Genomic DNA, 21,321 nt, shown 5'->3' on the forward strand with positions numbered 1-21,321 from the left:
CCAGGGTGCAGTGCCTCCCACCCCCAACATTGCTGGACAAAGACTGGGCAGAGAGGGAAGGGGCTGTCCACTCCTCCCACCCCGCCGGTCCCAGCTTGCCCAGAGCCTCAGGGGATGATGCTGGCCCCACCCTGGGAGTTCCTCACCCAGCACCCCTGCTAGACTTTGGGGCAGGCCTGGGTTGGTGCACAGGGGTCTACTGGGTAGAGGGGAGGTGTAGGGGGGAGGATTGGTGCCCCCAACAGCTAAGCAGGGCCCCAGGGTGGAGGCTTGGCAGGAGGCAGCCCAGTCCAGCCCAATGGCACCCCCTGCAGGCTTCCTGGCCCAGCGGCTGCCTCACAGCCTTGGTCAGAGAGCAGGAGGGTCAGAGGAGCCAAGCCGGGCAGTGCAGGGGTCCTGGGAACGGAGGCCTCTAGGAGCAGGGCCGGGGGGTATGTCCCCACATGTGCAGCCCCCACAGGCGTGCTGTCCACCTCATGCACACATCCCGACACATGTGCCCACCTCCTGAGTGCACCCCATCTGGGCTGCATTCTGGCCTCATGCAGCCTCATTGGAAACAGGAGCAGGCTGGGGGCTAGAGAGCAGTCACTGGGACCAAAGTGGTGTGGTGGCTTGCTGGCCTCTGCCTGCCAGGACCTCCCAAGAAGGCATGAGTGACATGAGCCCAGCACACCCAGGGTAGCAGAGGGGCCAGTGAGGGAGCTCAGAGCCCAGGTCACACATGCACACACAGCACGAATGCCCTTTGGTCTTTCCAGAAAGCAGAGTGGCACAGACGGGGTGGCCTGCCCAAGAAAGGGCCTTCTGGGCACCCACTTGGCCACGCAGAAATCCTCATTCCCTTCTAAGGGGCCAAGGAGAGTGTGGGGTTCCACTGGGGCTGGGGGCAGCTGTGGGTGGAGGCAGCACTTGACTTCAGGGAGAGGCAATGGCGAGGGGGAACAGATGGTGACCTACAGCTGGGGGCCGCAAAGGTGGCCAATCCCCTGCTCCTCCCCCAGGGGGATGGAGCCCCGTGGCTGGCAACCCCTGGCCAGCAGCCCTCGCAGCGGGGTGTGGTGGCCACAGGTCCAGGGAGGTCAGGTGGGGCACTCATGCCGAGAGTCCCAGTCCCTCATGACCTACCTAACCTAATCCCCTCCCTAAGCAACCCCTGCCCCATCCTGATACCATCCTGCTAGGGGGTTAGACCTTTGTCACGGGAGTTTGGGGATGCACATTCAGTTCATAAGAGGAGGATTCTCCACAGGCTGGTGGGGGGGTCCAGCACCCTGGGGTGCTCATGTCCCGGGCAGAAGAAAGATGGCTGGCAGCCCCTGGGTGCCTGGCTACGAGGCCTCTGCACCCACCCTGCTGACCCTACTCTCCCCTCCCCCCACTCCTTTCTGGGGACCTGGAGGCAGACCCTGTGTCCCCAGGCGCCGTGGGTATCGCATGCGGGGAACGCAGGGTGCGGAAGTTGAGCCGCAGCGCCGCATGCCTGGCTTGGCGGTGTTTACCCGGGGAAGACCGGTGCCAGGCCTGCCCGGCCTTGCAGCCCCGAGTCAGCTCAGGCTCCAGTATAAACACCCATTCAGCCGCACAAGGCCCCTTTGTCCCGGAGAGAGGCTCCTGGCCCAGGATGCTGCCCGGCGGCCCGTGTCCTCAGCACGGCCTGCTGCCCCGACTGGCCTTCTCTGGGCAGACTCGTTGGCCTGGCTCAGAGAGGCCCCGGCAGGGGACAGGGCCCCGGCGGCAGCACTCGGTGAGGGGGGGTGGCAGAGAGGCCAGGCAGGCAGGCCTGAGTGAGGAGGTTGCCCCTACAGACCTCTTCGGGGCAGCCCCAACCCTGCAGAGAGGCAAGAGCCCTGCTGCCACGTGGCCACCGTGCTGCCCATGCCAGACGTGCCTGCGGGGCCAATGAGGCTGCCGGGCTGCCCGGTCCTGTCCCCAGGCAGAAGAGGTACTGCCCACAACCTGTGCCCTGCCCGGCCTCTTCTCCCACTGTGGCCTTTGGTCCCTGTGGGCCTCAGTAGGCTCTTGAAGCTCTTCCTCGGTGGGAGTGTGGCAGGGGTTCCTGTGCAGGGGAGGAGTATGGTGGGGCAGGTTCCTGTGTAAGGCAGGTAGGTGGGTCCCAGGGACAGGGGTAGGGCTGACACGAGGGGTGGCGGGCAAGGAAGAGGTTACGACGAGGTTTGGAGTAGGGTGGGAGGGACTGTATGTCAAGAGCAGGAGCCCCAGTCATCCTGGGGAAGAGCTGGTATGATGAGGATGGCCCAGAGCGCTGCTTCAGAGGGGCAGGCCTTGCAGCTGGGCCAGCCTGGGTGGTGCCACGCTTCTTGCCCACACCCCCTTGCCAGCCAGGGCCAGCTGATTGTTCACAAACCCTGCGACACCCAGTTCTGCTCTTAAGGGGATGGCTTCTAGGGTCCACGTGCCCTAACCCTAACCTCTCGCAGGGGAACGGGGGAGCAGACGGGGGCATGGCCAGTGGTACAGAGGAATCACAGAGCTCCGGGTGGAGGAGCCTGTCGGGTTATTGTGGGTGGTCAGCCCGGCCTGCCTGCTGGGAGGCGGCAAGGGGTGGCCTCTGCGTGGGAAGAACACTTAAGTGGAGGCCTCATTTGCAGGGGCCTGGGCAGGGCTAGCAAGGGAGTTCCCGGACACCGGTGCCCCCAGACACACCTGGTTTGGCTTGGTGATGTCAAGGAGGCCACTCTGAGAAGTGGCTTTTGAGCAGAGGTGATGGCTGTAGGGCAGCACCTGCCCGGGCCAGTCCTGGGGGTTCTTGAGTGAGGGAGGTTACGGATGGGAGGTGCCACAAGGGCAGAGATCCTGGGACTGCGGGCAGGAAGGTCATGAGGGCAGAGGATGGGGGACAGGGGAGGCCTGGAGTCGGGGGCCACTCAGTTCCTGCTCCCAGCCTGGCTCTGTCCCAGTACCAGGCACGTCCCCTCAAATGCTCAGAACAAACATGCTCTCCACCTGGGGAGTCCAGGATGCTCTGCTGGCTGGCCCCATAGTCACCTCCCACCCTGGACCTTGTGCCAAGGCCTGCAGCTGGCAGCGCCCCTACTGGGGGTCAGGACGTCAGTGCTGCCCACCCCCGGGTGGCATTGGAATGCTGAGGCCTCCTCACAGGCAATACCGCCCTGGGCTTGGTGTTGGGGCCCCTGCTCCCTCTTGCTGGCCGTTCGTCCTCAGGTCTGGGCACGAGCCTCTCCTTACCTACGTCCACGGGTGTGTTTTCTCCCCTGTGCCCTCTGCCTGCTTGAGGACAGCGCTAGCACCCCAGCACCACCTGGGGACAGGTATCCATCTGGCTGCATCCAGGGGCCATGCTGTGAGGGCATGGCCAGAAGGCCAGCCTGCTGTGGGAGGTATGGGCAGGACCCACACTCGTGGGGGTGGGCAGCACTGACGTCCCAGCCACCAGCATGGGGGCGCTACTGGTTCCCCGTGGGGACTGCGTGGTGGTGTGAAGTCAAGGGCAGGGCTGGCACTCACAGGCAACCGCAAGGTGCACAGGTCACAGCAGCAGGGGTCGAGTCACCCTCTGGCCAAAGCCAGAAACCAGTACTATAGTCAAAACCAAGCAACCTAAACATGCGAACCTAAGGGAAACTTTATTTACTCTTCTTAAAGTAGTCTAGTTTAAAAACCAGAGGTTAAGTGAGAGGAAAGAACACAAAACCTTCCCCAGACAGACAGACAGATATACAGAAAGGGGGGGAGGGGCTTCAGGTCAGATCTTCTCCATCTTGGAAATGAGGTCATCACAGATTCGGGTTAATTCTTCATTTTCCTTAGTCTGAAAGAAAAAAGTCAAAATCTTCAAGAAAACAAACTGGGATTTAAGTCACCCCTTTATCCGCCGTGGGGCTGAGCCCAAGATGAGAGCCGAGTGCCCTGAGTCCCTGCTTCTGGGTACCGGCCAACAGCCTCTGCTCCAGGTCCCTGCCACCCCCAGGTGCTGTGGGTCCATGAGCCCACCTTCTGCTCTACTGTCTTCTCCAGTGACTGGATGCGCATCTGCTCCTTCCTCAGGCTGGCCTGGAAGGCCAGGGCCTCCGCTTGGGCCTTGCTGCGCACCTGGGCGATCTCCTCACTGGCACTGGAGACACAGAGGACAAGGCTGAGAGGTCAGCACAGGAGCTCCCTCCCCAGACTTGCTGGACATTTCTCCGCCCACTTCCAGCCCCGCTGGGGCTCTCCCAGCTGCACTCACAGCTTGAGCTTCTCTTCTGCATGGGCCTTCAGGGCCTGGTACCGCTGGCCCTCCTTCTCAATCCTCACTATGTAATCCTCGACACACTTCTTCAGAGATTCTTCATTCTTTGAAGAATGAGTGAACATGAACCGCCAGCAGGGCACCACTGTCAGAGCCCCCCCAGGCCTGGCTTTGGTCAGGTGTGGACGGGCCCAACGAGTAAGGCCACAAGGATGTTGCTGGTGCCCCCAGTGTGTGGCTCAGGATGGACCCAGCCCCTCACAGCTGCCACCGCTGTCTACAGCTCCCCTCATCCCCTCAACCTGCCAGTCACGCAGCACCCAGGCCTCAGGCGGGCATCGCTGGCCACAGGAGGGAAGATGTAGACAGGGACTGGGGCTGTCCCGAGGGCCACGTAACCACAGCCCCACAGCAGTCGGAGCTCTGGCTTCAGGCCATGACAAAGCAACAGCTGAGAGGCACAGGTGGAGGGAGGTTGTAGGCAGGGGGAAGGCTGGAGGCAGAGGCCCTAATGTCCTTCATGGCAACAGGGACCTGTCAGTTCTGCCCGTTGCTTCCCTCCATCCAACACATCAGGCAGCACCTTCTGGCTCCCCCACCACCCCACAGGCCCCTCCAGCAACTACACAGTCACTGCAAGCCACACATGTGCCTCCCTATGTCCTCTGGGTAGAGACTAGCTCCTTTAGGCGCCCTCCCCTCCCAGAGGAAGAAATGGTCAGCCGCAGGGGAGCCCTGGTCCTGCTGTGTCCCCAGAACGCATCCACCTGTGCCAGGTCACCCCATGTGTGGCCCGACTCCTGCGGGTGCATGTGGCGGGACCACTGAGGTGTGTGTGGCCCAGGCCTTCCTCCAGAAGGCACCTGCTCGGCCTGCTGTGGCTCCATCTCCAGTCCAGGCCCCACAGCTCGTGCTGCGCGCCCCTTGATGGATAGGAACCTCCCCCGACCCTGGGCACAGCCAAGTGCCAAGCTGCGTGGTCTTCCTGGAGAGAGAGCAGCTTGCAGCCCCCACCAAGGTGAGGACACAAGGCAGGCTGGCTTGGGGGCCAAGCCCTCCCCTCCTCTGGGACCCTCTGCTGGACGACGGGCACAGGCCCACCCAGCGCCACCTACCGTGTGATACCCCTCGATCACTTCCTTCTGTTTCTCAAACCGCTTGAAGAGGTCAGAGAAAGACTTTTCCATGGAGCTCAGGTCTGCAGCCAACTGGTCTTTTTCCTTTAGAATCTTCTGGATCTCAGCTTTTGCTAGTTCCTTCTGTTTCTGAGCCTCCTCTTGAAGGGAAGAGAAACACATTCTTGGGATTAGAGGAGCACCCTATGTGCTTGTGCCACAGACTATGGCAAACTGGAGGCAGGGGATGCATGGTGGTGGAGGAGAGCCGGTCCCACTAAGGGCCGGGTGACAGGGCCCCTCTCCATGGTGGCCTTCTAGAGCAGAGCCTGGGGGACAGGGGCACGAGAGCCCAGAAACAGCCATTGCCTCAATGCCAGCCCTTGGGGTGGGGGGGGATCATAGGAACTTGGGGCGGCTCTGGAGTGGGTCCCCAGGCCAGGGGCCCCCCAGAGCTTGAGGCTTCGCCCAAGGTGAGGTACTCACGCTCAGCCTGCCTGACACATCCACAGCTGGACACCATGGGTACCGACCCACTGAGGCCCCAGATGCCCACCCAGCACCACCCGCTCTCCTGACTGCCAGATGCTCCCTCACTGGCCTCGACTGCTCTGCCAGAGGCGCCCAGGCCAGCAGCACTCACCCATTGCCTGATACACGATCCCCTCAAACCCGTCCATTATCTTCCTGTGGGAAGAACAGACGTGCTGGTGACCCCGTGCAGCAGGTGGACCCAAGCCACCCAAGCCCACCACGGCCCTTACCCCATTTCCAGATTCTTCGCATGGAGTGTGTCACACCTGCTCCTCAGCAAGGAGTTCTCTTCTCTCATGGCTTCCACCTGCACAAACCACACGTCACATGGACATTGGGTACCACCTTGTGCCAAGGGTCTCTGGGGCAACGTGTCAGAGTTGAGGGGCTGGCTGTGAGGAGCCTGGGGAAGGCTGAGGACCTGGTGCCTCACTGGAGGTACTGGGGCCAGCTAGTGCCCAGGGAGAGCACATCTGTGTGGGTGGATGGGGGACATCCTCAGCCATAGGCAAGGCTGGAAGAGCCACCTGCAGAGGGGAAGGGGCCTGACGCCGTGAGCTCCTGGTTAGCTCTGAGCGGGACAGTGGCCATGGGGCACCAAGAGCAGGGCAGGACTCAGCTGCTGGCAGAGGCGGCCTGGATGTGTCTGGTCAGGGGCATATCCCAGCCTGGGTCCCAGGAGGGGCCAGGCCAAACACCATCCCGGGGACAGCGGGGCAGCAAGGGGATATGGGGGTGCAAGGCCCAGCAGTCCTGCTTTACCACCCAAAGGTGGCCGGAGCAGTGCCCTTGGAGGATGCCTGTGACCCTCAGCGTGTAAACAGACAGAAGTACAGGAGTTCCAGGTCCTTAGGCTGGGGAACCTGTAAGTGGACATGTCCAGTTCTCCCTGCAGCCACCCAAGGAAAGCTGGTGCTCAGAGCTGTTGGCCTCAGCAGCCCGTGGACGCCATGCCTTGCCCTCACCGCTGCATCCATGTCCTTCTGGGTGTACTGCAGCACATCCACGATGGAGCCCAAGGGCAGCAGCGGGCCTCCAGGCCCGAAGACACAGGGAGGCGGATCCAGCACCTGTGGGGGTGACAAGCTCTCAGAGGGCTCCCAGAGCAGCACGGTGAGCTACCCCTCAGCCCCTTTCACCAGAGGCATCTCTTTGTATCACTTACGGGAGCATCTGGGGCTCCTAGGAAATCCAACTCCACTAGCTTCGCCTCGGTTGGGCTGCCTGAGGGAGGTGCGGCCATGTCCTGTGTGCTGTCCTGTGTGCTGAGACCCAAAATAGAAGGTCAGCGTACCCGGCTTCCCCAAAGGCCAAGGAAGAAAGGTCTTTGGGTCCTGGGCCCCACAGCCTCTGTCACAATGGCCTGACGCTGCCTAAGGCTCTGTTGCTGCAGCACAGGCCACCGCAGACCGTGAAGGAGAGGGGGTGCCCATGTGCTCACGGAGCCTCACTCACAAGGCAGGGGCTGCAGCTGACCACAATCACTCCCGGGTACCTAAGAGGCTCCAGGGGATGCTGCTACAGTCTACCTTCCTGAGCTGGAATTGGCATGTCCCCACTTAGTCTAGAAATACTGACCAATGGCCATCCTGAAGCCCCATGACCGGGGGTAGGAGTACCTGTTGGTCTCCGGTGCCACAGGCACTGGTCTCCGAGGGCTGTCCTTCAGGAGCGGGTCAAACTTGAGGTACAAGGACTGTTTCCTCAGGGCTGACTCCTTGAACTGAAGGGACAGGCAAGTCACTGTCACCCGAGGAGGCCTTCCTCAGCATAGGGCAGTGTGCACTCGAGTTTACCTTGGCATGGGAGCTTGAGATGGGCATTGGAAGCTGTGAGTGTGGCTTGGGAAGGGCCCTGGGTGGGAGGTTCCCAGGGAGGTGTGGACACCACAGTGGGGCAGTAGGGCCATCGTGATCTTAAGAGGTGTGATGGTGGCTCAGGGCTGTTCTAGAAAGAGCTCCCTCCTGAGAAGCATACTCAGGAAGAGATCACCACGAAGGTGCAGGTACTCACCAAGGAACTCCCGAACTGTTCCAGGTAGTCCACCTCAGCTCCCGTGCCTAGGACTGAGAGGCATAGGGTCAGGGCAGCCGTTACTGGCCCATGTGGGCGGGTCCTGCTGCTCAGGCACAGCAAACAGTAGCCCAGTGCTTCCCGCCCTGCAGCACTGAGGCTAGGACAATCCCTTTCCCTGCCTAGCCTGGACCTGCAGCCAACAATTCTGTGCTTTGTAGCGGGGTTTCTGGTCTCACGCTAATGACTCCTGGGGCCAGGGCACTTTGTGGGGTTGTCTTGTGTCCTGCAGGAGCTGAACAGCTTCGCTCCAGGCATGATGACCAAGTGTCCCCAGGACCAAACTGCCGTGGTTAAGAACTACTGTTTAACTGATTGATTGATTGATTAATTAATTAATTCATGAGAGACACACACACACAAAGAGGCAGAGACACAGGCAGAGGGAGAAGCAGGCTCCATGCAGGGAGCCTGATGCGGGACTCGATCCCAGGTCCCCAGGATCACACTCTGGGCTGAAGGCGGTGCTAAACCGCTGAGCCACCCGGGCTGCCCAAGAGCTACCGTTTAGAACTACCCTAGAGAGTCCCTCGATTCCTGGTAACTTATATATATACACACACACACACACACACACACATATATACATGTTTAAAAAAAATCTAAGAGTGGCTCACATCATCTATGAAAATTAACTCAAAATCAAATGTAAATGTTACAATTGTAATGTTTTTAGAAAATGTAAGGGTAAATCCTTACGGTATTGACTTCACACCAAAAACACAAAGAAAAAAACAAAAAAAGAGATAAACGGGACTTCAGGTTAACGTCTGTGCCTCAAAGGACACCATCGGGAGGGAGGAAGCCCACAGGATGGTAGACGGTTCCCTCCATGTCACACGTCTGGTAAGAAGTCCCCACCTATGATAGATCCAAAGGCCCTGACGACTCAACAATAAAAACGCAACAGTGGAACAGCAGGGGAAGGACCAGAGCAAACACTCTGCAGAAGGTCTGAAAGGCACAGGAAAGAGGCTCGTCACCAGGAAGATGCAGGTCAAAACACGCGGAGGTGCACCTGGCCCCCTGCACCCCCACCCTGGATGGCTGGAATCGGGTCACAGTGGCCCCGGGGGCGACAAGGCCTAGAGAAATTGGGACCCTCAAACACTGGTGCCCTGAGATCCTTATGTGCTGCAGCCACTTTAGAAAGCACCCTGGTGGTTCCTCAGTTTCACCCAGAGTTACTGCATGACCCAGATCACTTTCTAGGTTTATGCCCAAGACAACAGAACCCTCACAGACACATGAACACATGTATGTGAGAGCTCACAGCAGCCTTCAAATCGTCAAAAAGGACAAACAACCCCGACGCCCATCAACGGGTGGACTGATGTGCCAACTATGGCCCATCTGCGCGGTGCCGCGCTACCCGCCAGGAAAGGAAATGCTGATGTTGTGGTACAAGGTGTAGGACTCTAGAAAACCTGATGCGCAGGAAGACAAACCAGACATGGGACTCACAGGACTCCGGGGTCTCCGTGGCTTCTGTGCCACAGTGGTGAGAGCCCTGGGATCATTCCTCCACAGACCAACCCTGCATTCCATTTCCACTCTTCTCTAGGTGTGCAGGTTAAATAGGGAGCCCATCATGTTGCCTTACGGCTCTTGAGGCAGTTCAATTCCAGATTCCCCCTGGAACCACCTCAGGGCCTGCTGCGTCAGAGAGGTCAGAGGTGCTTGTGCCCCATCTGGGCTCCCCTCCAAAAGCATTTCCCCCAGAACTGGCAAGGCCCCACCCATGAATATGCAGTGCAGAGCCACATCCCCACCCCCACCCCCAGCCCGCTTTCCTGAGCCCAATTTCTGGCCCCAGGACACCTTCACATTAGGGCTACATCCTGAGAGCATCCGTCTCCTGAGAAACCAGTGACCTCTGGGCGCCTTGCTTCAAGTCACAGCACGGAGTCTCCAGAAAAACACCTCTAAACACCAGTGCTTGGAGCAGTGTCCCGGTGGTGGGGACAGACAAGTGACCTGGGGACAACATACCCTCAGTGGGGTCTCGGAAGCACTCCTCCTTGGGGTCTGAGGCTGGCTCCGGGTCCTGTGGAGGACCTCCCAGGCTGCCTGCTGGAGCGGATGCCCCTGCGCGCTCTGCTGCTCCCTCCTGCAGGAAGGCCGGCTCAATTTGGGCAGCTTGGGCACCAGAGGTCCCGTGTGGGACCCGTGTCTCCCCCAGTCTTGGTGGGACAGGGGTGTGTAGGAGGCTCTGGGTGCTGCTCTGCGTCCCACCCCATCTCCACCAGCCTCCCTCTGCCCAAGGACCCACACAACGGAGGCATGGGCTGTGCTCGTGGCCCTACCTCACCCACCGTGCCTGGGGTCCCTGCCGCCGTCTGCACCTCATGTGCGTCCTCTGCCGAGGCTGTAGGCACCTGCCTGAAGAGATAGGGTCAGCAGGGCCTGTGCCCTAGCCTGGAGCTGCCTCATGAAGACTCGCCTGAGTGGCAGGGGCACCCCTCCCTACCTCAACTGCCCAAGAATCCTGTGCTCATGGGACTCGGCCAGGAGCTCCCAGGCTGAGTCTGCTCTGGGAGCCACCCCCAAAGCTTCACTGGTCCTGTTTCATTAGGACATTGGCAAACATGCTTGGGGGAGGGTCACCAGTTACCAGGGCCAGGATCCTCCCTAGCCGGACTGCTAGCCCCAACATGTACCTGCAGCTTGTTGGTGGGACAAGTGGCTGGGCACTGGCTAAGCTCCTCTTGGGACCCAGCACTCAGTGGCCACTAAGCAGCCATCCCCAGAGAGCACCATGAGAGGGCCAGAGCACCCCAGAAAGCATGGAGAGCCGCTCCACTGGCTCTCGGACTACAGACAGAATTCGCTAGAGAGCTTTCTAAATTTCCAGTTTTTTTTTTATAGACAATGCCCTTAGCAAGCATGTGGATAGCCCCACCCCTGTGGAGGGGACGGAACGAGGCTCCGCCATGGATGCTCCTCCACGATCTACAGTGGCTGTGAGCACCCTCCCCGGTCTTGGGATCCAGGACCAGCATGCCTCTGCAGCCTATGTGTGCCCCAAGACCCCTTCTCGGGGGCATGTATGTGCATCTCTGGTCTGTGGTCCTCTAGCGTGCACACTACCAAGCAGCTAGCTACTCCCCCACCACCAAGTACTCACTGGCTCAGAAGGGAGTACCCTGTGGCCTCGGGACCAGCATGCAACTTCTTGGCCATAGGTCCAGCTGGCCTGCTCTGGGGGCTTTCTGGGGGCTGGGCCTCTCTTCCACCTTCAAACGGGTTAAAGTCTGGGTCATCCAGCTTGTTCCAGTCCAGGTTGTAAGACCCCCGGAGAAGAGGAATGGGCTCCTCATCCGCCTCCTTGGGTGCATTTTCCTGTCTGGCCTCTGATACCCCGGAAGGAGGTTTAAGGCTGGGTCTCTCCCCCAGTTCCCTTTTGCTGGTGGCATTGTCAGAGAAATCAAATTCTAGCCTTATAGGTCTGTTGCTCCACGAGCTGACCCTTTGGTCATCAGCTTCTTCCTTCTGAGGACTTGGGGATGGGGCCCCTCTAGCCTTCAGAGGGCTGGCCAGGATGGTGTTCCTAGGACCAAAGGGGTCCTCAGGGCTGGCTGGGGCCTTGCCAGGCAGGTCTGCGAAGGGTCCTTCTGCACATGCTTCTGTAGGCTGAGTGCCAGGTGGCCAAGTAGCCCCGGATGAGGATGCAGGGACCTGGTTTGAATTTTCTCTGGCAGCTCTGTGAGGGTCTTCTGTTCTGTCTTGGGGAGCCATCTGGGAAGAGTCTTCTAGGATTTCAGAGGTGGATATAATACTTTTCTCTAAGAAATAAGAACGAACACTTTCCTCCAAGGCTTGCTCAGGGCTCACAGACGTTTGTCCTAGAGAAGCCACTTGATTTTCAAGACTTTCTGGCATCTGGGGAGAGCTTGAGGGATCCAGGCTGGCCAGGTGAGTGGAGGTGGGCCCACTGGAATGCCGCCTATCTTCAGAGACTGCTCTCACATCCCCAGGAGGGGGGTTGGCATTGGTCATCATTGGTTTCTGGAGAATTCCATTGGTCATTTTGAGGTCAACCTCCTTTGTAAGCTGTTGACTTTTTAGAAACAAATTTAGTTAATATTAAGGAACCTATTAGCTTTTTAATTATAATTCAGTCCACGAGAACACGTTAGTTACAAACAGGAAAGAGGAATGTTCAATCAACACTCTTTTTAGGATTAACTTTAGCAAGTATGTGCTCATAAATCAAAGCTGGTGGGCCAACTAGATCACACAAGTTTTGTTTGTTCGTTTTAAAGTTTACTTATCAGGTAGAGAAAGACAAGGAGAACAAGTGATCACAAGCAGGGGGAGGTGCAGAAGGTAAGGGAGAAGCTGACTCTGCTGAGCTAGGAGCCCAATGCAAGGCTCGATCCCAGCACCCTGGGATCATGGTCTGAGTTGAAGGCAGAGGATTCACCAGTTGAGACCCCAAACACCCCTAAATCACACAGATTCCTAAGAGATATAGTACAGATGTGACAAATAATTAATCAGTTAAGGTTTTCTGTGCTAGCTGATTTCCCCCTTTCAGGTAAGGGCCACTAGCTACACAGTCAGGAACAGGGCACAAGAAGGTCAAGATTTTCACCAAAGAGAAAGGCAAGATCGAGAGCTCTGCCTTCTGACAGAGCAGGGTTTGACACTGAGAACACCCAAGGCTGGCTTGCAAGTAGAAAGGAGTCCCTATTGGGTGTGAATAAAGAACCATAACCACAGAGCATCCTTCCTTGGAGTTGTGATCAGACATTTCATGAAATTAGAGAAACAAAACCCAGGCCAATCTGCTGGCAAAGGCACAGTAAAGGAGTGGAACATAAACTTATTTGGGGCACTTGGTGGCTCAGTCTGATTTGAGTGCATCTCAAAAGTTGAGTGTTTAACTCTTGAATTCAGCTCAGGCCGTGATCTTAGGGTATGAGGTGATCTCAGGGTGTGAGGTTGAGGTTCTCTCTCCTTCTCACTCTTCCCCTCCCCACTCCTGCTCTCTTTTAAAATATATAAAGACCTTAAAAAAAATACCCAACAAAAAACCCCTTAAACTTTGTTCTGTATTTTTCGTCATTTGCTTTTCTACTAACAAATAACCTCTAATGCAAGCGAGCCAGGCAACACACTGCACGAGCTCAGAGCAGAAACTAGGAGGAACTCAACCAGATGTGACTGAGGACAAAACAATTTTCCTGCCACATCCCCTGGAGGGGTTACAAATTGCAGCACATCAGGGAAACCTGGGTGGCTCAGTGGTTGAGCATCTGCCTTGGGCTCAGGTCATGATCCCTCTGCCTACATCTCTACGTCTCATAAATAAATAAGATCTTTATTTTATTTTTCAAAGATTTTATTTATTTATGCTTGAGAGACACACAGAGAGAGGCAGAAACACAGGCAGAGAGAGAAGCAGGCTCCATGCAGGAAGCCCGATGTGGGACTTCGATCCTGGGACTCAGGGATCATGCTCTGAGCCAAAGGCAGATGCTCAACCGCTGAGCCACCCAGGTGTCCCTAAATAAGATCTTTAAAACAACCAACCAAACCAAACAAATTGCAATACATCAAGCAGCATCAACAACTTACTTCTCCTTCTGGATCCGGTTTTGAGGAGAGTTTTCTAACCCAAAAGCATCCTCCAGAGCAAAAGGAGCCTCGAGCTTGCTGCTCATGCCAGGACTTAATATCCGATGTGTCTGTGGGTCCCGAAGAGGAGTCTGAAAAGTCACCTGTTGGGAGAAGAGACCTGTTCAATAATTCAAGTCTTGAGCAACTCTGCCGGCAGTGCCCTGCCCACTTCCCTAAGTCCCCAGGAAAGCAAGTCCCAGGGTGATCGAAGGCGTGACACACAGTAGTTAACAGGGGCAAAACATGCTTACTTTCATAGCTTTGACTACGCTCTTGGGTGGCACATTTTCTTTTTGTGACAGACGAAGAACAGATAGTCTTCCAGTAAGTTCCGGTGGTGAAAACAGGAACTCATGGTTTTCTGTACTTTTGTCACCAGTGACGTTTTCATCGTTGCAGATCTGCAGACTCATTCTGGAAAAGCAGACACTTTGCGTCAGTGGGAGGGCTGTGCAGTTTGGATGAATGGCCAGTGCAAGAAGCTGGCCTCACATGGGAGATGTCCCCTTCCTGCACAGGTGGGTCCCATCTCAGGCAGCATGTCCTGGGCCAGACAGTCCTTGTCCTATTTTAGGGCAGCTGTCACTTCTCAAGAAAAGAGGTTTAAGGGCCCTCAGGCCGTAAAGGGAGGAAGAAGAATCAGGTCCTGAAAACCACTGGGGTTTAGTGGTGAAGGTCAGGAGACAGGGGTGCTGGGCTGTTGGAAAGCCTGGGTCTCCCCTCAGGCCTTTGCTTAAGGAACAGGCCACAGCACAGCTCCAGCAGGCTGCTAAGTCAGCTGAGCGCAAGAAACAGAAGAGTGCTGTGGCTTGCTCTCCCATCACAGGCTGGGAAACAGAGAGCACCCTGGGGGCTCATGAGGGCCCAGCCCCAGAGAAAGAGCTGGACAAGGCACCAACCAGCAAAATGCAGCATGACTTGATGGGGACTACACTGAGACCTGGAGTCTAGAAACATGCACCAGTGACCTACACAGAGGCCCAGAATGTTCTAGAACAGCCCCCACTCCTCCTTCCCCAAGGTCCTCATGATGGTCACGTCATCAGTGTGACACTCCCAAGCCAGGAGTCACCAGAGGACCCATCTGTGGGAGTATCACAGGTGTTTCTGGTGTTGGGGATGCTGGAGACTGCAGCTTGAGGAGCCAGGCCAGGGCAGCTGGGGCAGAGGAAGGAGGCTGGCCTGGAAAGAGGTGAGTCAGGGTAACAAGATGCCCTGGCAGGAATGTGGAGGCTAGGGAAAGGGAGGAGGGAAGTAGGGGGTCCTAGGCTTCTGCAGCCAGCCAGGGGTGCAGTTGTCGGCCCTGGCTGGCCAGCAGGCCTCTGAGGATGTGGAAGCTGGAGTGAAACACAACTCAAGGGGAATTCTTTTTTGGTGTGACCTGGGTAAAGCAGAAAGGAGCTGGATGGCTGTGGGGTACGTGAGGAAGGGGGTAAACAGCCCCCGCGGTGCCTGGGTTCGGCCTCCACCCACAGCGGGGAGACGGCTCCGGAGCAGAGGCGGCCAGGCCAGGCAGCCCCGGAGCACAGGAGGTGGGTGCAGGAGCCGCCCCAGCAGGTGGGGAGGATCGGTAGCACCGGGAGGGCTGGGCAGCTGCAGTCAGGGAGGCTCGCAGGTGCAGCGTGGAGGGAATAGTAGGGAGCTGCCCCCAAAGGCTGCGGATTGGGGTCCAGTGGTGGGACCCCTGGACACTGCGCAGCCGGCCTGAGGGTGGGCGCTGCACGTGTGCAAGGCTCGGAAGCGAGTGGTGCTGGAGGCTGGACAGGTTCAGGAGGTGACGAGGAGGGGGCGGCCAGCGGACTGGCCGGAGAAACCCTGACACACGGGCCCCCTGGACCGCCACAACGCAGCCCACCGGGCGGCTGGGCGGCTCCGCAACCGGGCTACTCGGGACCTCGGGGAGGAGGAATCCCCGGACGGGCGGCCGCTGGGGCTGGTGCGGCGCGGCCAGCGCACCTCAGGGCCACGGGAGGAGCGCGGAGAGCGGGGAGGAATGTCGGTCAAGGGTAGACGCCGCCCTGATGCCGCGGGGGCCGGGGACTGGGGGAGGAAAGTGGATGGAGCCCCGAGCCCGGGACCCCGGGACCCCGGGACTCCGGGACTCCGGGACTCCGGGACCCCGCCGCCGCCGCCTACCTGCCGGCGGCCACGCGAAGCCCAGGGAGCGGGAGGCGCCGAGTCCGGGAGACCGTCCGCCCGCCGCGGATTCAAATACCGACGGTTGGCGCCCGCGGCCAATCAGCGCGCGACCGGGGGCGGGACGCACGGAAGCCGCGGCCACGCCCACGTCCCGCTTCCGGGGTAGGGGCCCGCGGGGCGTGACGCGCGCCGGAAGCCATCGGTAGGGAGGGACGGCCGGCGGGCGGGCGAAGGCTGCTGGGCTGTCGGACTCGGCTGCACGCCCAGAGGTCAGGGCCTGACAGCCTTTGCCCCGGTCTTAGTTTCCCCAGGTGTAAAATGGGACCAGCTGTAGAACCGCCCCCAACGCGGGTCGTGAGATGGAGCCAAACCCTCGCGAGGACCGTCGCGGTCTCACCACGTCGGGCTGTGTGCTGGGCGTGGCGACTCCATTTCCCAGGGTGCCCCGCGCCAACGTGACGTCTCCTAGCGCGCCCCACACAAGCCTGTGGGCGGGACCCCGTCTCCCAAAATGCCCCGCGGCCGGGGACACCATCTCCCAGAGCACCCCGCGCCGGCCCGGCGCCCGCCTGCCGACGCTCACCGGGTGGGCGTTCTGGTGTCTGTTTCCCGTCCAGGACCGCAGGGCTCTCCCTGACAGCCTCCTGGCGGCCGCGGCAGCGGGATGGACAGCCCGGAGGTCACCTTCACGCTGGCCTACTTGGTGTTCGCCGTGTGCTTCGTGTTCACGCCTACCGAGTTCCACTCGGCCGGACTCACGGTGCAGAACCTGCTGTCGGGCTGGCTGGGCAGCGAGGACGCCGCCTTCGTGCCCTACCACCTGCGCCGCACGTCCGCCACGCTGCTGTGCCACTCGCTGCTGCCGCTCGGTGAGCAGGCCGGACCCTCCCCACGGAGGGCCCTCCTGGGTGGGCGGAAGCGGCCCCTCGGGCTCGCGGCCGAGTTCCGGGGCCCCGGGGGCGGCTGGGCCCCTGGAGCTAGCCAAACCTGTGGAGCGGAGTCGGGGGAGCGCGGACCCGCGGCCACTCTGAGCCGTGGCTGTGGGCCCTCCGCCTGTGCCTCTCGCGTCCGCTGCTCCCGGGAGCGGAGAGGAAGGTGCTGGCGGCAGCTGTCCGCTTGTAGGTGGAAGAAACGTGGGCTTAGGATGTTGGGGGGCGGGCATGGGGGGGATGCTTCACCCAGCTGGGGTAGGTCGTGAGTTACTACGTGGGGGCAGTTCCCAGGAGAAGGGTAGGAGTTAACTGATTGCAACAGGAAGGTGGAGGGGCCTGGGAGAGCAGGTGGCCTTGTCCCAGCTTCCTTCTGGAAAGGAGGGAAGGTGGGAAAGAAGGCAGAGATGGGTGACTCCATGGGGTTGTCACAGGTGCAGAGGTTGGGAGGGTATGGGGTGTGTGGCGGGCCAGGAGGCTCACACGCTGCCCAGGGATTGGCCTGGGTGGAGACCTCTGAAAGACTGGCTTGTCAGCTGGTTGGACAGGGGACTGGCTGGAAAGTGGGGTACTAGGTGTGTGTGTGAGGGACTGGTTCTTTGGAGGATACAGGGCAGAAGCAGGTCTGGAAGGGCAGGTGGCTGGTAGGGGGCCTGCTCTAGGGCTCAGTGGACTCGAGAATTTCCTGCTGCAGCAGGGCTCAGCAGCCTGGGCCAAGTGGAGAGCAGCCTAGAGGGGGCTGGGCTGAGGCCAGGCATGTGCTTGAGAACTGCCTGCCTCTTTGGGAAGAGGAGCAGATGGGCTCATGCTGAGACGGACACAGGGCCTTCTTGGCGATTGGTGGTCTCTCTGCCTGCTATGGGGATAACTATATGGGTTTCTCAGCTGCCCTGTGAGGCAGGGGTGTTAATTAGCCCATTCCTCAGATGTGGAATGTGTGGCTCAGAACTTGGGCTCCCGGGAGGCTCATGGGTAGGGTTTCTGACCTGGGAACTAAGGGTCCCCACAGCTTTCTGGAGTCCTTTTAGCAACCTTTTCTATAAGCCTGTGAGTGGCTACGCTGTCACCACGCTACACATGGACGGAGAAACCAGAACTTAGGGAGGACTTCAGTGACACATGGAGGTGGAGCCTGGTCTGGTGACTGATCCTGGGGTCTTTTTCTTTTGACCTCATTTTGAGGAGCTTTGAGAGTTTGTATGTGTTATCTATTGCTGCATGAACTACTTTAAACGTAGCAATTTAATCAACAGTAAATGTTTACTATTATTTTGCAGCCTTAAACGTGCTTGCACAGGTATCCATTATCTGCTTTATTATTTCAGTTGTTTGGACATGCAGATTGGCCCTGATCTGGCTAGCAAGGGCCCTGGATCTGGCTAGCAGGGGCCCTGGAGCTGTCTCACACAGGCTGTGCCCCATTATTCTTTGCTTACTGTTTGGCACACGAATCTGAGCTCTGGGATTGGGCCACATTGATTTGCTTCCTCAGAGGGGGTGGGGCTGAGACGCCAAGATCCCACCCATTGGAGGGCCAGTGTGTACCTCTGCATTGGGTGACACCAAATCCTTGCATTTGTTTTTGCATTTTTTAGGTTTTCCTATTTTCTTAATCAGATATTGTGTAAAACTAAACTAGCAAATTAAAAACACTTTTTCTTCATTTATTGTATTACTATCGTGGGCAAAGGTTGAGCTGGGCCAGCCATGAGGGCAGGTAAGGTCAACCTGCCCTAGGCTACCGTGGTCTGGCCCTGGGAGCCCACCAGGGCAGAGGGCCAGGCCAGGGTTGGGGATGAGGGTAAGTGGCCCCTTCCGGAGATACAGGGACAGGACTGTGGTCCCTGTGGTCACTATGGGGGGGAGAACGATGGCTTGGCAGTCCTGATCTCTGCTGAGGCCCTCCCCATTCTTTGTAGGCTACTACGTGGGCATGTGTTTTGCCGCTTCAGATAAGCAGCTGTATTCTCTTGGCCAGGCCCCGGAGGCCTGGCAGCTCTTCCTCCTGCTGGCAGTGACCCTGCCCACCATCGCCAGCACCGTGATCTACTACTGGTCCTGTGATCAATGGGCCCGCCACCCACTGGCCCGCACCCTGGCCCTCTATGCCCTCCCGCAGTCAGACTGGTGGGCTGTGGCCTCCTCAGTCAACACCGAGTTCCGGCGGATTGATAAGTTTGCCACGGGGGCACCTGGTGCTCGTGTGATCGTGACAGACACGTGGGTGATGAAGGTGACCACATACCGTGTGCATGTGGCTCAGCAACAGGATGTGCACCTGACCGTGACGGAGTCACAGCAGCACGAGCTCTCCCCAGATTCCAACCTGCCTGTGCAGCTCCTTACCATCCACGTGGCTGGCACCAGCCCTGGCGTGCAGGCCTTCGACATCCGGTAGGTGCACTTATGGCCAGGGTGAGCATGAGTCTGGGGCCACTCTAGGAGGCGATAATACGTGGAGCAGACTCTTCTAGCCACCCTTCCAGCGGGACTCTCAAGGCTCTTTATCCCTTGCACCCCCGTAGGTACCTTTTGTGGCTCTTTTCTGGGGGGAGCACATTAGGGATCTTTGGGGGTGGTAGAGGACCGAGGTTTGGTGATTGCCTTGGCTCTGGGGCCCAAACGGAGATCTTCTCCTCCCATTCAGACTGTGGACTGTCTGTTGTCCCCCTCCTGTGATCTGCTTTGTTCCTGAACTTGTTGAAAGCTAGGCATTCTGTCTCTGCTGCAATCCCCCAACTCTCTCTGCCCCTCCCTGCATCCCTTGGGGGCAGGTCGGCGGTGCTGGTTCTGTGGGTGCTAGCCTCAAGGCTATCTTTGCTGGCTGGTCGTCACCTGGCAACTGGGCTGCACCTGAGCCCCCATCCCCGTGTTCTGTGAGGTTTGTGAGTGCCCTGTCTCCTGGAGGCATGTCAGCATCCCCAGCAAGAATGATGGCCCTCCCTGCCCTGCAGAGGGGCCTTGGCCCCAGCCTAGCAGCCCCCACCTTGTGCAGGCTGAACTCCACGGAGTATGGTGAGCTGTGTGAGAAACTCCGCGCACCCATCCGCAGTGCAGCCAACGTGGTCATCCATCAGAGCCTGGGCGACCTGTTCCTGGAGACATTTGCTTCTCTGGTGGAGGTCAACCCAACTTACTCAGTCCCCAGCAGCCAGGTGAGGGCTGGGTGGGGGCAGATGGGTTCCCATAGGCCAGGCCCCCTGGGGTGGGGGGGGGCCCACAGCCACTTGGCCAGGATCCCCATGACCCTCTTCGCCCACCCACAGGAGCTGGAGGCATGCATTGGTTGCATGCAGACACGTGCCAGTGTGAAGCTGGTGAAGACCTGCCAAGAGGCAGCTGAGGGCGAGTGCCAGCAGTGCTACTGTCGTCCCATGTGGTGTCTCACTTGCATGGGCAAGTGGTTTGCCAGCCGCCAAGACCCGCAGCGCCCTGATACCTGGCTTGCCAGCAGAGTGCCTTGCCCCACCTGCCGTGCACGCTTCTGCATCCTGGATGTGTGTGCTGTGCGCTGAGCCTTCTGGCTGCAGCAAAGGAGTGGCCTTGGGGGTCCCTGAAAGCCCTACCAGGGACCCCACAGCCACCATGAGGAGTAGCCAGGGCTCCAGGCCCTTGTTTGTGTTGTCAGCCAGGGACTCTTTTCCCAGCCTCATGGAGCTTGAGGGTTTTTGTTTAAAAAGGAAGTTTTTTTTGCAGCAGTGGCAGTGGGATGGGACTTCAGTGCCTCTGCTTCCTTTGCTGCTTGTTTCTCCAGGTAGAGGCAGGTGCTGGACACGAACACGGTATGGCGTGGGGCCCATTTCCAGAGCATTCTGAGGCTGCCTGAGCTATCTTCTGGGAGACCAGGGGTCTGCCTCCATGGCCCTACCCTGAACCACTTGCCTTAACTTTATGCAGCACACCTGCCTCTCAGTTACACACCAGAACCAGGTTCATCTAAGCTGGTTGCAGTCTGTCCTCCAGGCTTCTGAGTCCAGGCTGGCTGCTGGCCCTGTGGTAGTGTCCCCTCTGCACCCCACCAGGCTGCTGTGAGGATGCAGAGAGAGGGGTGCAAGTTCAGGGTGAGAGCACTATGTGGGCTTCCTGGGTGGGGTGGCCCCTACTTAGTTATCTACGCCCCCTCCCCAGAGGTTCTGGACTTCCTGTCGGGCTGGCTTCCATCAACTCCTGTAATTCAGCTGCATGCTTGGCGGGGGGCGGGGGTTGCCTTTCTCCTGGAGGGCATGCACCTCCATGCCTCCTGCTGCCCCAGGAGCCCCGAAAAAGGCCAGGCCTGACTCCTGGCCGGAGATGGGTATTGAGACATCCTACATCCGGACAAGTGCTTTGGGACATAGCACAGGGCCCACCACAGCTCTGCACCTGGAGCGGAATGACGTGCCTCTTCCCCATTCCTGGTGGCCCATGGGGAGGGCAGGAATAGCCCGGCCCACGTGGCTGTGGGTGTATGTGTGCGGGGGCTCACGCGTGGGGTCCTAAGCCGCGCTCCCCCCCCCCCCCCCCAGCTGTTGTGTCCGCTGAGGTGAGGGACCCAGCTGGCGGCCATCGGGGCGGGGCCGGCAAGCCCAGCCCCAGCCCCGGCTCACGGGCTGCCAGAGGAGGCCGGGTCGGGTTATTTTTACTACTAGGGAAAGTTTTATAAAGGGGAATTTATTGTAGCTGAGTGCGACGGTTCTTAATAAATGTTCGTCTG

General features: G+C 58.9%; 2 protein-coding genes across 7 annotated transcripts; one reads left to right on the forward strand and one right to left on the reverse strand.

The window, feature by feature from the left end:
- Positions 1-3,589: 3,589 nt before the first annotated feature.
- On the reverse strand, positions 3,590-15,855 carry TACC3 (transforming acidic coiled-coil containing protein 3). 3 transcript variants are annotated; one of them, XM_077876515.1, is made up of 16 exons: positions 15,697-15,855; positions 13,812-13,974; positions 13,519-13,661; positions 11,063-11,995; positions 10,251-10,317; positions 9,928-10,045; positions 7,876-7,928; positions 7,482-7,585; positions 7,028-7,127; positions 6,828-6,932; positions 6,093-6,169; positions 5,972-6,015; positions 5,329-5,489; positions 4,211-4,317; positions 3,976-4,096; positions 3,590-3,793 (listed from the first exon to the last, which is right to left on the reverse strand). In XM_077876515.1, the coding sequence occupies exons 2-16, from the start codon at positions 13,971-13,973 to the stop codon at positions 3,728-3,730; spliced, it is 2,361 nt and encodes a 786-aa protein (XP_077732641.1). In that variant the 5' UTR covers position 13,974; positions 15,697-15,855; the 3' UTR covers positions 3,590-3,727. The 3 variants fall into 3 exon arrangements, with proteins under 3 accessions (XP_077732641.1, XP_077732634.1, XP_077732635.1); XM_077876508.1 differs by having other exon boundaries at positions 10,242-10,317; XM_077876509.1 differs by lacking the exon at positions 15,697-15,855 and adding an exon at positions 15,517-15,673 and having other exon boundaries at positions 10,242-10,317.
- A 310-nt stretch (positions 15,856-16,165) lies between these two features.
- Positions 16,166-20,362, forward strand: TMEM129 (transmembrane protein 129, E3 ubiquitin ligase). Of its 4 annotated transcripts, none has more exons than XM_077876530.1 (4): positions 16,170-16,568; positions 18,548-19,022; positions 19,510-19,783; positions 19,895-20,362. In XM_077876530.1, exons 1-4 carry the CDS (start codon positions 16,364-16,366, stop codon positions 20,141-20,143), a joined length of 1,203 nt encoding a protein of 400 aa, XP_077732656.1. In that variant the 5' UTR covers positions 16,170-16,363; the 3' UTR covers positions 20,144-20,362. The 4 variants fall into 4 exon arrangements, with proteins under 4 accessions (XP_077732671.1, XP_077732682.1, XP_077732656.1 ...); XM_077876536.1 differs by having other exon boundaries at positions 16,187-16,568; positions 19,624-19,783; XM_077876545.1 differs by lacking the exon at positions 19,510-19,783 and having other exon boundaries at positions 16,166-16,568; positions 19,895-20,084.
- The last annotated feature ends 959 nt before the right edge of the window (positions 20,363-21,321 follow it).

This window comes from Canis aureus, chromosome 2 (genome assembly GCF_053574225.1).
Source record: "Canis aureus isolate CA01 chromosome 2, VMU_Caureus_v.1.0, whole genome shotgun sequence".
Taxonomy (NCBI): domain Eukaryota; kingdom Metazoa; phylum Chordata; class Mammalia; order Carnivora; family Canidae; genus Canis; species Canis aureus.

Bases quoted from the DNA above. Each gene is read 5' to 3' on its own strand.
- TACC3 (XM_077876508.1), bottom strand. From the start codon at position 13,973: ATGAGTCTGCAGATCTGCAACGATGAAAACGTCACTGGTGACAAAAGT. The intron at 4,318-5,328 runs GTAGGTGGCGCT...CATTCTTCAAAG, and splicing joins TGATCGAGGGGTATCACACG to AATGAAGAATCTCTGAAGAA. The intron at 4,097-4,210 runs GTGAGTGCAGCT...CTGTGTCTCCAG, and splicing joins GCAGAAGAGAAGCTCAAGCT to TGCCAGTGAGGAGATCGCCC.
- TMEM129 (XM_077876530.1), top strand. From the start codon at position 16,364: ATGGACAGCCCGGAGGTCACCTTCACGCTGGCCTACTTGGTGTTCGCC. The intron at 16,569-18,547 runs GTGAGCAGGCCG...CATTCTTTGTAG, and splicing joins CCACTCGCTGCTGCCGCTCG to GCTACTACGTGGGCATGTGT. The intron at 19,784-19,894 runs GTGAGGGCTGGG...GCCCACCCACAG, and splicing joins ACTCAGTCCCCAGCAGCCAG to GAGCTGGAGGCATGCATTGG.